Raw genomic sequence first — 15,502 nt, 5'->3', positions numbered from 1 at the left:
TTATGTTTAAAAGTAAGAACAAGTCGTTCGGATTGGCTGTGATTTTTAATCTAGTGCTTAGTACTTATATTGAAAACCTTGAAAATTATTTGTGCTGTTGGTGGTATTATGACATTTAACTGTCAGATGTATCAGCTGACCATACTGTACCACTTTTTTTTTTTTTTTTTTTGTGATAACTGCTTTGGTTAAAGGAATATACCTGAGTGGAGCATGGATAAAGGTGTGTTTGTTTTCCAAGCATGGACCTCACGTGTACAATATAAATGTACCTTTCCCTATTTCCAGATGCATAAAGTCACTTAGCAATTTATTCTCATGTCACATTACATAAAATTGTGCTGCTATAACACAGCTTAAATGTTAAATGTTTTGAAGGTAATTTATGGGTGGCATGGGAGAATTAGTAATCGAAACAGTAATAGAATTGGAACCAGCTGTGGGGCTAGATAGGAAATTGTCCTTCCTTCCTGCAGTAACTTAGACATGCTGTAATTTTTAACCCCCCAATCTCCCCACCCCTGCCCTATGGTTGTAGATCTTCTTTGCATGACTGTGGTGTTTTTTTTTTTTNTGTCACGCTGTAGATGGGAAGCTGCTCTCAGTCTCCTCCACTGGGAACCCAAGCGGTGGGATGGCACTGCGAGTGTTGCAGGCTCCATCTGAGCATCACATTTTTCTTCTGCAAAAAGGAGTGACTTTAGAAGGGAAATGGGCTTTTGGGGCTCCAGTGATAATCTCCACCTTTCTTTTGGTTTTGCCCTGTTAGGATCACATCTTCAAACCCCCCCCAATTAGAACCCACCCCAAGACCAGGATTCCCAGACGTCGTCTCTTATGCAGAGAGAATTTAGTGCCGAGGGAAAGAAATGACCTTTCCGATAAGCGCTTTTTTTTTTTTTTTTTTTTTTTTTTTTTTTTTTTCCCTCCTTTTTCAGTTTAATTACTTATCCTAATTGATCGGTAAGTTTATAGACAACTGATACCTCTGTTGCTAACTGGGACTATAGGCATAAATTTATATCTCTTTTAAGATCTCCGGACTAAATATTTGGGTGAACACCTTTAAGAATTGGAGAACTGTTGAAAAGTATAGTCTGTGACAACTCTCTGTCTCTAGAGATGTGATTGTTTAGTTTTGCTGACTGTAGTGTGTTTGCTGAGAATAACAGGATCCCTTAGGAGCCTGATGAACTTCACCAACATTATTGAATGAAACTCTAGCAGGTTCCTTATGATAGATATTATTCAAATTTTACAGATCAGGAAACTGGGGTATGCAGGAATGAAATAAATTGCACAAATTCAAAGATCAAGAATTAGTCTGCACCTAAATGGTGTGTTATTTTAATTTTGGTGGTAAATGCGTGTATATAGGTTAAGCGATATGGCTCATTAATGTGATTGCCAGTATAGTGATATAGGGGTTCTTATTAGTGTCACCTTGATATTTATGAAATTCTATGCCAGAGTGATCACCAGAAGTCTGACAGTGAACATTAAGCTCTTCTGACTAGATGACAAATGCATTTTATTTCCATTGTAATAATCTCCATGTGTGTTTTAGACATAATTGCCATGTATTGAACATCTACTGCTTCAGTTAGCTTTTTAAATTCTGGTCAATCAAAAAATAAAAGTTTAGAGGGAAATGCTTCTGATAAGTTTTTTAACTCTTAAAATGCTTTAAGACTTAAGCTCTTTACGATTATGCAACTTGCTAAAGAAACAGTAGTACTTATTCTACTGTATATATTATTTTAATGTACTACTGTAGAGTCCACATCACTAAAATTGCCTTTTGCTGCAAAAGCTTGATAGTTTCCCTGACTTTTAAAAGAGGGAATTTACATTATAACTGAAAGGTTTATAAAGATGGGAACCATTTTTTGCCAAAAATGTCAAAATTTTAGTGGATGTGTGGTTTGAATTCTAAAATAGTTCACAAAATTTTATTTTAAGACAGAAGATAAATCTGGAGAACAGTAAAGCTATTTTCATGACTGAAGAATATCTTAAACTACAACTTACTGCTTCTGGAATTCTTATTGTAACCTTGGTTTTCATAGGTGTTTTTTTTTTTTTTTTGGTAAGTCAAGTGGAAGAACTTCTGCATTTTTTTTTTTCCTGAAGTTTGCCAAAAGGTGATATAATGAAGTGTCTGTACAGTTTAGCTAGATGTATATTGTAGAGTGAGTTTAAGGTAATTAAGTGGGCTGGTTAGCAAGCTGAAAAATGTTACGCCTTAAGGAAAGCTTAGTTTCAGTCTGGTCCTGCATCTCATGTTGTGTTCTTGGATTCTTTCATGTATGTCTACTAGGTCATATTCCCTGCCCTAGAAATCTATGCAAAATCTACGTGGTACAGAAATTCTTATCAAATTGAATGTGAAATACGTGAATGCCAAAGGGAAACCTGTGCATCTGAACTAAGCATTTGGCACTTAGGTGTCAGAGAGAAGAATGTTCACAATTATTTTTCCTTTGTGATTTCAAAATTAAGCTATTTGTTGGTTGTGTGCCAGAATGAGCAGATTTTCAGAGCAGAGATGTTAATCGTATGTTCGTTTTGTTTCTCCTTATTGTCAGCTATGGTTACCTTTGCTATTCTACTCTGCTGTTTCTGAGTAAATAAAAGTAATCCTTTAGGTCAAAACTAAATTCTATTCAGCCCTAAAGAATTCTCTTCCTAAAGGTTATATCTGACTGAAAATATCATTTATATATCATTTCTGACTGAAAATGCTACAGTTTTTTGTCATTCTCAACAGATTAGATAGTAGTAAATTTGTGTATCTTATTGCTGTAGTAAAACTCCCTTGACTGAACATACAGGTTTTTCCACAGTGTGTGGTGACTGTGCATACTATTCTAGCAAATAGACATATATGTACATATTTGAAACTGAAATGATAAAGGCGAAATAGGCAGGTGGCTATATAAGCAGAATATAACATATCTGGAATATCACCAGAACACTGCTCTCCGGAAACTGCAAAGGAAACTTGAATGACTACAGGCAATTTTAGTTTTAAATCAGTTTTATCAGCAATTAGAATTTGCTTTGGAAAAGGCTCAAGAGAATTAGTCTGGTATATATTGTGAGAACATAATGTATCATAAATGTTAATACAAACTGTGATTTCATTAATCAAGGGCTTGTTATAAATTTAGAAATTACCTGAATAAGATTTTAGAATCTACGGTGAAAAATAGCAACCTCCTGAAACCTGAGACTATCTTGTAGGAGGAAGGTCAGGCCAGCTTTTTTGTCTGCTTTAGAAGTATTATACACACACACACGCACACACACACACGCACGTGTGTGTGTGTATATAAAGGTATTTGCAAACTGTGCTGAGGTCTTAACTGTAATACCTTTTGTAAGTTGTTAAGCCACTGGAGTCTTTTTTCAGAAGGGGACATGCCACTAAGTGGCAAGAAAAGAAAGAGGAGATTTAATTTATGTTACCTGTCGTGTCTGGGGCCAGTCTCTTAATTACCGTTAACCCATCGTCTCATAAAATATATTATATCTGACTTATAACAACATTATGAATTTGTGGTTTTAGGCTGTCATACGTAGGAATGAAGATTTAGTCTAAGGCCTTTTCCCTTGCTGGTTAAACCTGACAAGACTCTCCGGTTGAGATCACAGGAAAAATTCATAAGGCTGTGAATTAGAAGATGTTGAGAGAAGCTAGCCAGAGTACTGTTTCCGTATTGAATAAATAAATTGATTTCCTTTAGGCATTAGAGAGGAAGTTCATCTGCCTAAACCCCTCCTTAATTTTTGAATGCACCCCAGAGGAATGCATCTTATCTCATTTAAGAAATGAATAATCTCTCCTTATTCTTCTCATGCTTAAAATTCAAGACATGACTTCTGTGCTCTTCTGAGTGTAACCTGAATTAGAAATGTTGACTGGGGAAGATAGTATTCTACAGGGCGCTTTTAGCATTTCTGTTCATTCTGAAGGTTTTCTGCATTTGTCATGGAGTTATGAGTTATCTGTGTTTTTCTGAGAGTAACAGATATTGTGGATGTATCATGGGAACATCAGCCAAGATGATTCATAGCAGTGTTTGCATGTATCCTCCTGTTTTCCATAATATTTTCCTTCTTCTTTATATTTTTCAGGCCAAATTTTTAAACAATATACACACACACATGCCTTGATTCATCTAACCTAATCACGGCACCTATGTTAGGAATTTAGTTGCCTTATACTCCCTGAATAGCTCACGAAGAGGGAGAGCTCTCCAGATGATTCAGATTTTTGATGCACTGATTCTTCTTCTGGATTTCTCTCTCTTCTTGAGGACTGTATAGGAAGTCTGAAGTAACTGTTTTCTTTATTTAGATACATCAAATATGTAAACTGATATTATATGAATCTGGGCCAAACTGAATTTAATAACATGCATCAGAATACATCTGTCAACTCTTAACACCTAAAAGAGAGGAAATTAAAAGTTGTTGAAATGTCTTCTTAAATCTGGATGCCTCCTTCTGCTTGCAAGTTTGTGGATAATGCATTCCTATAAAGCAGAAAACATTTCTATTTTCATGTTGCTGTAAAACAGCATTTTATTCATCACTCACATTGTTTTTTTTTATTTATTTTTTTAATACTCCATCTTTCAAGTGTACTCTTGTACAGCCTAAGTGTACATCTTAGACATTTATTTTCACTTATTTAAGTTATGGAGAAAAATAGTAAAAAATCATGACTCAGAGCAACTGCCTGTTTTACAAGTAATATAGTCTTAATCATTGCAGGAGGAGCAATTTGTGGAACAAAGCATGGATATCGGTGTGTTCTTGTTTGCAAAAGGGATTCAAAATATATGGAAAAAAATCAATTAAAACTCTCATTACTGTCCTAAGATGTCACTGCTATCATGGAAAATTTCACTAGGTGTCCAAAGGCTTAAAATATAGTACTAGTCTCAGAAGAGGAATGAGGCATGTTTTTTTTTCCAGATCTGTGAAATACTTTCTTTCCTCCTGCTTTTATCCCTCTTCTGATACCATTGCAGACTCAATATACAAGATTCTGTTCTCTCTGTCCATTGTCACTAGAACTGTCTGTTGAATTTCATTGTTACACATATGCAGCGTCTCTCAAAGTTGGAGGTAAGATCGAAAGAACTGCATGCTTGTGGCTCAGAACTTCAGTGCTTGCAAGGCAGCAAGGTTGTGCAAGTGCCCCCCCCGTTAAGTTTGTTGGACTTCTGTTAACTTGTTTGCTCTGAAAGAGAAGAATGTGGGCTGGATTTTAGGTGATATTTGAGAGAGATACTTTAACCTATAAACTGAACACATTTGACACAGAAATTAGCAAGCGACAACAAATGTTAGTTGCTTTTCTGTAGTCACTTTTAAAAGAAAAGTTGTTTAAAGCACTCCACGAATTGGATTAGCATATAGTTTTGACTGGGCACCATGGCAGGCAGACCAGATATCTCTGACACTGTTATAAAACATTTTTTTCTGCAAAACTCAGTGGTTTTCTGTGCAGTCTTAGCTGTCTTAGACTGTGAAGCTTGTGGTGTTGTGCCTCTCCGCTTTGGGAATTACCATGTTAGAAATCCTGTTCTTTCTGTTGGGTTTGTTGATGAGTTGTCTGCCCATTTGTTTTATTCTTAAGAGTCTCTTAAGAGCATTCTCTTTCAAAATGTCACATAATTTACAGTATGAACATTTTTATTAAATACATTATATTTCTCTCTTTAATTTCTTCTACTATTCTTGATTACTCTTTTTTTATTTACACCTGTTTCTTTGAAACTGTGTTGGAGGAGAATGAAAGAAATAGAAAATTCCGCTTGACGGATCACAAGTAAGAAGATTTCAGCACTGTCAGTCCATATGACAGAGTCTAAAATTTAAGGCCTCTCAAAGTAAATCCCCCACAACTGTGCAATACTTGCTTTTCCATGCAAGTCAGTCTTTGTGGAAGGGAAGAGAGGAGGCTAGATCAGAGTCTTTAATAGACCTTAAAAGAAAGCATTTATTTTAAATATGTCATGTTCATGTTTGAAAATGAAGTCCTTTTTTTCTTAATTGCCAGAAGGCCTAGGATTTGGATTATTAAAACATAATTTTCTGCAGGAAATCCTTCATATGGGAATTTGAATTACTGCTGCTACTTAAATAGATTAAGGTAATTCCTTCATCATTTGATGCTAGGACTTTTGTCCCCCCTCCCACTTCCACCAGTTGCTCCTGCTGTCCATTAATAACCCAGTTATCCCATCAGTCTTAAAGGGAGACAGCAATCTTCTGTGTCAGATGACCTCTATTATATTTGCTTTATGAAAGCCCCAGTCTCACCAGAAATGGAGAGTTCTCAGTAAAGTGTAGCTCCCACCTTCTTTTTCTCACTCCTGTCAATGGACAGGCAGCATCATCCTCCATGTGGAATATGCCAAAGCAGAGACCCCAAAGACCGGGGAATGAGTGTTTACATGTTTCTCCTGAATGAAATCCATTAGAAGGGGCTTTTTTAGTATAGTGCTTAAGATATCTAATGTAAGTAGTAGCCAAGCCTACTGTAATCTCTTCCCACTGCTCAGGATGCACTCAGATTTAGTTTAATCGGTTGGAGTGTTAAGCCAGAGCAGCATGGTTTTGGCCGTGCTACACCACAGCTATGCTGCAGCAGCGGGAGGTCTCTTCGAGTCTCCAGCAGGTCGGTGGTTCAGGAGAGTTCCAAGAAGGGCAGGAGACAGCCAGAAAAGGAAATTTCTTATTTGCTTCCAGGGTGACATATGATCTTGAAACCCTCAAGGAAGGCAGGATCCTCTCCACTGGAATCTAAGAACAATTCTAGACACAGGGAAAAGTCTTGTTTCCTCCTGTAAATTGTAGTGTTGTGGATGCCCAGAAAAGTTCCCCTTTAGAGGCCTGGCTTGTGAGAGGTGCGTGCAGTTTGCAAGCCTCTTCCACACAGGACTCTTTCCATTTATGAAATACAGAAAGACCTCTGCGAACAGAACTATAAAGGTACATTTAGGCATAAATGTGTGCATCATTTGCTCCCTTTCTTGTTTGTCTTTTTTTTTTTTTTTTTTTTTTAGAAGAGGTTGGATTCTACTTATTTATGGATTTATTTATTTATTTTTCTTCACTGTGTCAAGGGTGGATGATGTGGACATCTATTGACTTTCTCCTCAAGTTCAGTTTGCAGTTACTGCATTTGTGAGATCAGCAGAGTATCTCTCTGACCTGTGCTTTGTTGTGCTATTGTGGAATGTATATTTTGTTTTTCATAGACTTTGATTTTAAGCCAGTAAATTTAATTTTTCAGATTTCCAGAATGGTCAATCTGTTAGCAGGGCTAACAGATAGTTATGGCTGAGATATTTTTTAATTGTAAGTTACTCTCTGATGTTGTTTAATGGAAGGGTGTTGTTTGTTTTTTTTTTAATTATTATTTCTCTAGGACCTAAGTTTCTCCCCAAGGCAAAAGTGGAATTTATTGTATAGACACCAACCTATCTTTTTCCTGCTTCCTATATCCTCTGTCTACTGCTGAATCCCTATGATTATTATTGCCCATATCCACAATCCTTGAGGATACAGAAGAATATCCCTTAGGATATAGAAATCTAGATTTTTAACTAATTTTTTTTTCTCTTTTTGTTCTTTCCTCTGTCTGATTTGAACTGCATTATTGGGTTATTTATGTTTTGTCTTTCATTTTTCTCAAGAGATCTTGGAGACTTTGACCTAGTTTTAGCCTGTAGTTTCTAGTCGTGTATTTTCTGAGGGTTGGCTGAGGATGAGGAAACTCCCATAAGCAGTATTTGGGGACAGTGACATAGTGAACGGAAGAGTGATGTGAGACACAGGAACTTAACAGTTAGCTAGGGGTGGAACTACCTGAAAAAATGCAAGTAAAAACTGCAGATGTGATTCCTGACTTGCAGTGTCCCTCTGCAGAAATTATTTTAAAGGTAAGACTTGCTTTTCATTTTTGGGTAAAACTGCAAACTGGAATACAGTGTTTTACAGATTTAAGACATAACTCCTTCACTTCCACAAGATTAGAGAAGTTTTGTTAAAATGTAAGGAGATATGTTAAACCAAAGCTAATTTCCTTTATTTTCAGGTTAAGCAGAAAGAGAAATTTAACATCTTATCTTTGTTCTGATATGGTAAAAAATAAAATCTGTTAAGGTTTCATATTGCCTTCTTTTAATTGTGATTACAAATTTTTCAGAACAGCATTATCAAAAAGATAAAAATCAATGTTACATAACCTGGCAGCTGAAATCCAAGCAGCAGGTGGAACACTCAGGCAGGAAGGGACACTGTGGGCAAACTTTGTCTTTCCAGTTAGTCAGGCTTACGGTAGTATTTCAAGATGCAGGGGATTCTGATGTTCAAATCGAGATAAAATATACTAACTGTTTTTTCTTGAGAGCATGAAAAAGGCTTCTGTGGTGTTCCTTGATCTTTGGAATGTAATAACTGGAAAACTAGTAATTGTATCTGATTTTTGTGTGTGTGTATAGGCATGTGTTGTTGCAGGTTAGAGATATTTATAGTAGCCTCTGTAATTTAGGAAGTTCAGAGCTACTAAAATAGAATAAGCCACTTTTTTAATGTGTGGCTGATTTTTAAGAGGTTATGCCAAGCTATATTCCTGGAGGTAGCTATCTTAATTTTTGTTCTGAATAGTCTAAAAAGTTACTTTAACCGTCAGGAATCCCTTGGACACTGCAGAGTGTTGTGCAGCTAGCACTCTCCAAATGGCCAACTTTCAGGCTCAGGCGGTTTGATTTATCAGGTGGCAGAATGTATTCATATCTGTTGTTCTCACTTACAGATAAGTAGCCAGAAATGTTTTCAGCATGAGTGCACTTTACAACAGATACGTGTTTATATGAGTATTTCACCCTTCTCATTAGAAAAGGGATTAAATTGTTGTCACCTGAAGGAGCTAGCAGTTAAAATCAGACAAGTTTGTTCTGGCACATATTGTTTATTAATCTAAAGGAGTTGTATGAAAAGGATTGTTTTGTTTAAGCTTTTTAAGTGCTATTTTTAGTAATTCTGTGGTATGTTAATAAAAATCATCTAAACTACTTAAGTTGGAATTACCCAAGAAGCATAAAACAGCTGACTGAGAACAGTCAAGCTTGTCATTCTTGTTGACGCTGGTCTTTGTCTGGAAAGGTGGTCTCATCTGTTCTGTTTGAAATTCAGGTATTCATGAGTTTTTTTGGTTGAATTATTGAAAGAATTCATAGAGTAGTTAAGAATGAAGTTCAGTGCTGACATAATCTATGCATACAATATAAATAAAACCTACCTTTGTGAAATGGAATGTAAAATAATCAGCTCTGCAGTGATTAAGATAAGAGTGGCCCAAATGCTGTTTCTCCTTCCAGCAGTGGATGAAATTTCTGGAAAAAACTTTGATTCGCCGAAGTGGTACATCCTTTGTTGTGGGTGACAACGGCATGAATATTTGAAACTGTTTGTATATTTTCTTTTCATGCTTCTCTCCATTTTTATAAAATGTGTCTAGATGACAAGTACAGTCAAAAGCTGTTGAGCAGTTCTTGGCATCTCCAAAGAGGAAATACAAATTTATAGTGCAAGGAATGATCAGTCATGGAAAACTTCATTTGTAATGTAACTGTAGCTTTCTCTAGGTCCTTTATAGTGTGGATTGAACAAAAAGTTGGATTTCGTAATCATAGCTTTACTTGGGAATTTTGAGTTACTCCTGTTTCTCAACTTGTAAACCACTAGCGCAATGGAAGTGGGTCTTGAAATGTCATGTGAGCTATCCTTCCCAATGTAATGTTATATGTAGCTATTTGTAAAGCTTTACTGTTACCTTTTCACACTTGTATGTATGACAGTCTCATGAGTATTTTGTTACTCAGGTGCATCTAAAAGATTTCCATGCTAATACCAGAGTTTCCTTTCAAGCACCTGTGACCATCAAAGATGTGTGTATGGTGTGAGGGTGAACACAGTGGGCATGAGTCTTCTGCTGGCTCTACTCTCTATATATGTGTGAGAAAGGGGGAAAGTGCTAGGCAGTTGGTTTGAGAATCAAAGCCCTTGTTAGTGATAAGGGTAAGCTGAGAAGAGGTGTAGGTGTGACTAGATCAAAGACAATGAAAACTACAGTTTTGTCATGGATATAAAGCTGATAGAACTGGAGGAGAAAAGAGTTTACAGGAAATCAGCCTGGTCCTTTAAAGATTTTCTGTAGCAAGAGCAAAAAAAGGGGAAGGAACTGGCAGGCTGAATCAGGAAAGAGATGCAAGTTTTATTGTAAAGAGTGCTTTAAAATTGTTTTAAAAGCAAACTTTGGCAACAGAAGATTATAACCAGGATGTCTGGCATCAAAATGATTGATTGTGTGTGTTTGAGGAAACTTAGGAAACCAGACGAATCAGAACCAGACCAAACTGAGGAAACCAGATGAATGAGCATTTGGACAGTAATGATTCAAGTAACCTTTGTAAAACCTTGGACTCACTGAAATACTTTTGTTTCTGTCTAAATTAACTATTTTTGTTTTTGTAATACAGATGTTAGCTGTTTTAAACTGTAATTGCCTTTGATCTGTATGTTGCTGTTCAATATGCTATGAAATACACTGAATTATGTTGTTCTGACTTTGTTACTGCTGAAGTGGTAGTCTTGAAGCCTCATTAGAGCTGGGAGTAACCACGGAAGTGGGTTGCCAATCAATGATCTTAATAAACCATATAGCTAAGTCCTATAATTTCATTAAATTCATAGATTCTTTTTATTTGAAAAGTTGTTGTGTAATATGATGGATTGATTAAATCAGAATTCAGGATCAATATAGATATTGGTGATTAAGAAGCAGAGAGAATTGTAATGTCTTTTCTAAAGAGAAAAAAATGGAAATCTCTTACTGGTTTTGTTCTTTATTAAGATATGGATATATATTTTAAACTGTTTTAATTATTCCTCTTATTTCTCGGGGTCTATCCATGAAAATAAAAATTGGGATTTAATGTCATTCTTATTTTTTTTTATCCTCTCCTCTCAGATTATGGCTAGTGTGAGCAAAACTTTTCTTAACTTTATACATAATGTGGTGGAGGTTTTTTTGGTCATACCACTGTATTCATGGAGGTCGGTTTTCTTTTCTTTTCTTTTTTTTTCCAGAACCCTGTCAAGAAAATTCCAGATTCTCATGAAATCACACTCCAACATGGGACAAAAACAGTAAGTGATAACACACATTCAATACTTTTTGTTTCTCCAGAGCTACAGAGTACTGCTGGCAAACTGTACATCTGTGAACTTGCTTGGTTGCCACTATAGCAAAACTTGAAAGCAGTGGGAGAAAATAACTAAGTTTGTGCAGCTAGATAAACTGGAAGTCTGAATGTATGAACAAAAAGCTTAGTTTCTGTGTGTGAAGGTTGTGCTTACTGAGGTTGCAAAGTGCTGCATAGCTGAAGAAAAAACCCTACCAATCAAAAATGCTGAGTAGCTTGCATGGGTGGCTGGGCAAATCTTGAGCTGAAAGCCAGATTAGAAGGCATACTTCCCTAAAGCAACTTAACTTTTCAAAAGATTTAGAATTAGTTAATGATGGAAGGCCTGTCTGAAATACTGTTCAGATATTGATGATGTGTGTAGGACTCCAGATCGTGTAAGGATTTTGACTTCAGCCCTAAATTCGATTTCTGATTGAAATCAGTGCTGATTTAAAGTTTCTACCATTGGAAAATAGTCTTTTTTTGTACTTTGGTGGTGTTTGTCTTGCACAATGGCCTTACGACGTAACAAGAGAAAACTTACTGAATCTAAGATGTTACCGTTATGTACACTGAAGGAATTGGCCATTTTCAGCAGCCTTCCTAAGACCCTTCTTTTCAGAGTTAACTCTCTGACATTTCAGTATTCTGCTGTGATGCTTCTGTACTGGAGCTAATGACATCAAAGAAAGAAACCCTTTCCTTTAGGATCTCTCAACACCAATATATAATAAAGAAATTGTGACAATTTTTTTTTTTTTAAGTGATAGTTTTCCTCCCTTCCTTTCTGTTTGGCTTCAAGATTAATAAAATAAAAAAATTATCACAGCGGGAAGATGTCTGTTGAGTGATAGATGTAATGAGACACTGAAAATAGTAAATGGGAGAAGGATTTAGAATGTAAATTATAACACTATGTTAAAATTAGTGGGAAATAACTACTATAACTTCTGTAATAGGTTTGAATTCTTTGAATACTTCAAAGGGGAAAAAAGGATTGAGTGAGAACAACTTCCCAACAAATATATTATTAATTTTTTTTTCACTAGTTTTTTTTGTAATGTAGACTTCCCAAATGAGTTTTTTGTAATGTAGACTCCCCAAAAGCTTTTTGTTCCTGTGGCTCCGAGCTAACAGCAGGATATCACAATATCAGACTTGTTGTTTTTTTATATCTCCAGATCTATATCTGCAAAAATTTCCATTTTTTTAACCTGTTTTGATATATCATACAGAATCTGTTATAGACACTACATATGGCATAACATTTCAATGCAAATATTAACCTTTATTCTTTTGTACATCTAATTAACAACATTGCTTAAGCCATTCAACAGTTTTAAGTGTAAGCATTGACAGTATTTATACTTATCACTTGGAATGTCATATTTATGAGCTTTTGAGATTTAGAGTGATTTTTTTTTTCATACAGCAGCTGTTAAACATATGTTTAAATTGTTGGTTCAATAAGACCATTATATTATCATATCAGAAATGTTTTATACCTGATATTTCTTAGCTTTATTGATGAATGTAAATATGAGATTGTTTCAGTACTATTATTTCATTAACATAGCATTGTCATTTCATAAGAATTTATTTACATAGTTTTTAGAAAATATAATGGTTCTTGTAATGTGTTCTCAGCTAGTGCTAAATAGAAAAATATGACAGCCCAGTACATCAAAGCAAAATAGACAAATCTCCTGATGATATTCAGAACGGAATGACCCAGCATACTGAAAATAACAGACAAATGAAAACAACAGGCAAACTCTAAATTCTGTCCTGACTTTGCCATTGGCTCTGCTTGTGACCTTGAACAGATCCTACTTTCTCTCTCTCTTAATTTGCTTATCTTTACATTATTAAATATTATACTTTTGCATTTTAGTAAGCTAACTCTCTCTTCTTTTCCTTGTTCAGAGACTCCTCTTCTTTCTTTTGCACTTGGCCCCCAAGATTCCAGCCTGTTTCCATCATCTCTGATCTTTTCTTCTAGGTGGTCTGAGCTGGTCTATGGAATAAGTTAATGGATACTCACTGTCAGCTTAAAATCAAATAGCTAATTATTTTTCTTAATTTTTTATTTTAATCTAGATCTTTTCTCATTGCAATGAAAGTGTGTTTTAGGATTCCCTGTTCCCTTTCTTATAATAACCCACACCTGACTCCATTTGACTCAACTGTAGTCTCATTTTCTTCTTCCTTTCTGTAAAATATATTGCCTGCAAATGTTAGTATTTCTCTCCTAACCAAGACCCTCCTCTAATATGACTTGTGTCATACATTTCAAAGATGATGTTATTGCTGAAGTTTCTAATATCCTCTTTGTTGCTAAAGTTTCATACAGGTCTCCTTCATTCTTTTTGAATCTTTAAGTGCCTTTTATAAGCCATTCTCAATTTCCTGAAGCCTTGTTCTTCCTTGTCTTTGATTCTACCCTTTCTAAATTTCACCTCAAATATTGTTCCTCCGGTTTCTTTCGAAGAACCCACTTGCTGACTTGAAACTACCATTTCTTTGTTCTCAATATTTTTATGTCTGGGTAATCTCATCTTCCAACACAAATTGAACTGGGTTTTTTTTGTGTGTGTGTGCATGCTGATTGATTAGATTACTTCTCTAGAATAAAACAAATTTCTAGCCATGAGTATCCCTGAATCTGTTCCCAAATCCTTTCCCCACGTTCTTCTTTGGTCATAGAAGATGATGGTGCCACTCTTTGTCATCTTCAGCTTGGGCCATGACTTAGACTCCTGAACAGCATATTGAAAGAGAAAATATTACTAGAATTTCTGTTATTGTTATTTATATACCTGTGAAAGTGCTCTGAGCTATTTAATAGAATTCTTACTGATGACATTTCTGAGAATTTCTTGGGAGAGGAAAAAGAACAAAACCAACCTTTGAGAAAAATTGTTTTTTGTGAGCTTGTAAACAATCTGGAAAAATTTTTCCTTTACTGACTTTTTAAGAAATCCTGTAGATTCATTTTCTATTTATTTTATGCAATAAATATAATCATTCTTTCAAATAATTTAACATTCAGTAACAAATCATTTTTCAGTAATGAAGTTAATAACATATTAGCATCTATAACAAATTAAAACATTAAATATCAAGTGATTTATTAATTTAAGATCTAAATATTTAATAATTCAAGTTTTATTTATTATTATTTATACATATATTTTAAGGAAACTTCCAGAGGTTTAAACTTAGGTATAAGGAACATAAATGTTTTTATAAGCTTTCAGAAATAATTATTTGCAGAAATGCCTATTCATCCATCTTGCATCAAGTATTGTTTGCTGTACCTTGCAGAGTGGAGAGGAGATAAAGCCTGCCAATTTGTTTTTTTTGTTGTGCTGGATGTAAAGATGTAGAGGGAGGAGAGGAAAGAAGCAACAAGGGTATTATATTTGTGAAAAGCATTCTACAAAGGGAGGCATTGTAGTGTGAAAATAGAAAAATATTCTCTTTTAATTTAAAAAATCAGGAAAGATGCATTGTATTGCATTGTAAACAGAAAAAGTAGAGTGGATTTTTGCACACATAGTGCATGTGATTTCTTTGCAAAAATACTGGCGCAACTAGTTTTCTGTTTTCCATGTGATCTTGTGAATAGTGTAATTATTTTTGCTTTGTTTCACTAATTGCTTTGAGTTGCAGAACATATTTTTGACTTCTTGGATGATGAGATTTTATATAGGTTTGTTTTTAAGTGTACTTCAGGGAGCCATCAAATATAGAAACATAATGCAAATGTTGGTCACTAACAACGAGATAGGTCTTCAAAAATACAAAGAAAAACAATCTTGTGCATATCCATGCTACTATCCATACCAAAGCTGAGGAATATTTCCACTATACTCTTTAATACAGTTTCTTTATTTGTATGGTTTCTAAAAGTGTAAGCTTATATTATTTCTAATTAAAAGGCTTTGTAAAAGGGAGCATTACGGTTTTGCAAGACTTCTGAGGTATTTTGACTGCATGGGAATGCAGCTGTCATCACCTAGAGCAGAGGTGAATTCTAGCATGGATATATATAGTACAGTTAGATTAGGCTAGATCCAGTGCATGAAACAGATCATTGGAAAAAATAGCTCTTCTGTAGAAGGACTGTCTTTTTCTTTCTTTTCTTTCTTTTCTTTCTTTTCTTTCTTTTCTTTCTTTTCTTTCTTTTCTTTCTTTTCTTTCTTTTCTTTCTTTTCTTTCTTTTC

General features: G+C 35.1%; 1 protein-coding gene across 5 annotated transcripts in view; it reads left to right on the top strand.

Moving 5' to 3' along the window:
- WDR70 (WD repeat domain 70) overlaps window positions 1-15,502 on the top strand; it is a 147,088-nt gene that overhangs the window by 26,033 nt on the left and 105,553 nt on the right. For all 5 annotated transcript variants that reach the window (XM_026087251.1, XM_026087252.1, XM_026087250.1 and 2 more), the window contains exon 6: window positions 11,176-11,235. In XM_026087251.1, the coding sequence (XP_025943036.1) occupies window positions 11,176-11,235 (60 nt within the window). The remainder of the gene's footprint in view (window positions 1-11,175; window positions 11,236-15,502) is intronic.

Source organism: Apteryx rowi, unplaced genomic scaffold (assembly GCF_003343035.1).
Source record: "Apteryx rowi isolate R43461 unplaced genomic scaffold, aptRow1 scaffold_71, whole genome shotgun sequence".
NCBI classification, from domain to species: domain Eukaryota; kingdom Metazoa; phylum Chordata; class Aves; order Apterygiformes; family Apterygidae; genus Apteryx; species Apteryx rowi.
The sequence above is the reverse complement of the archived record's forward strand: the minus strand, read 5'-3'. Positions and strand labels throughout refer to the sequence as shown.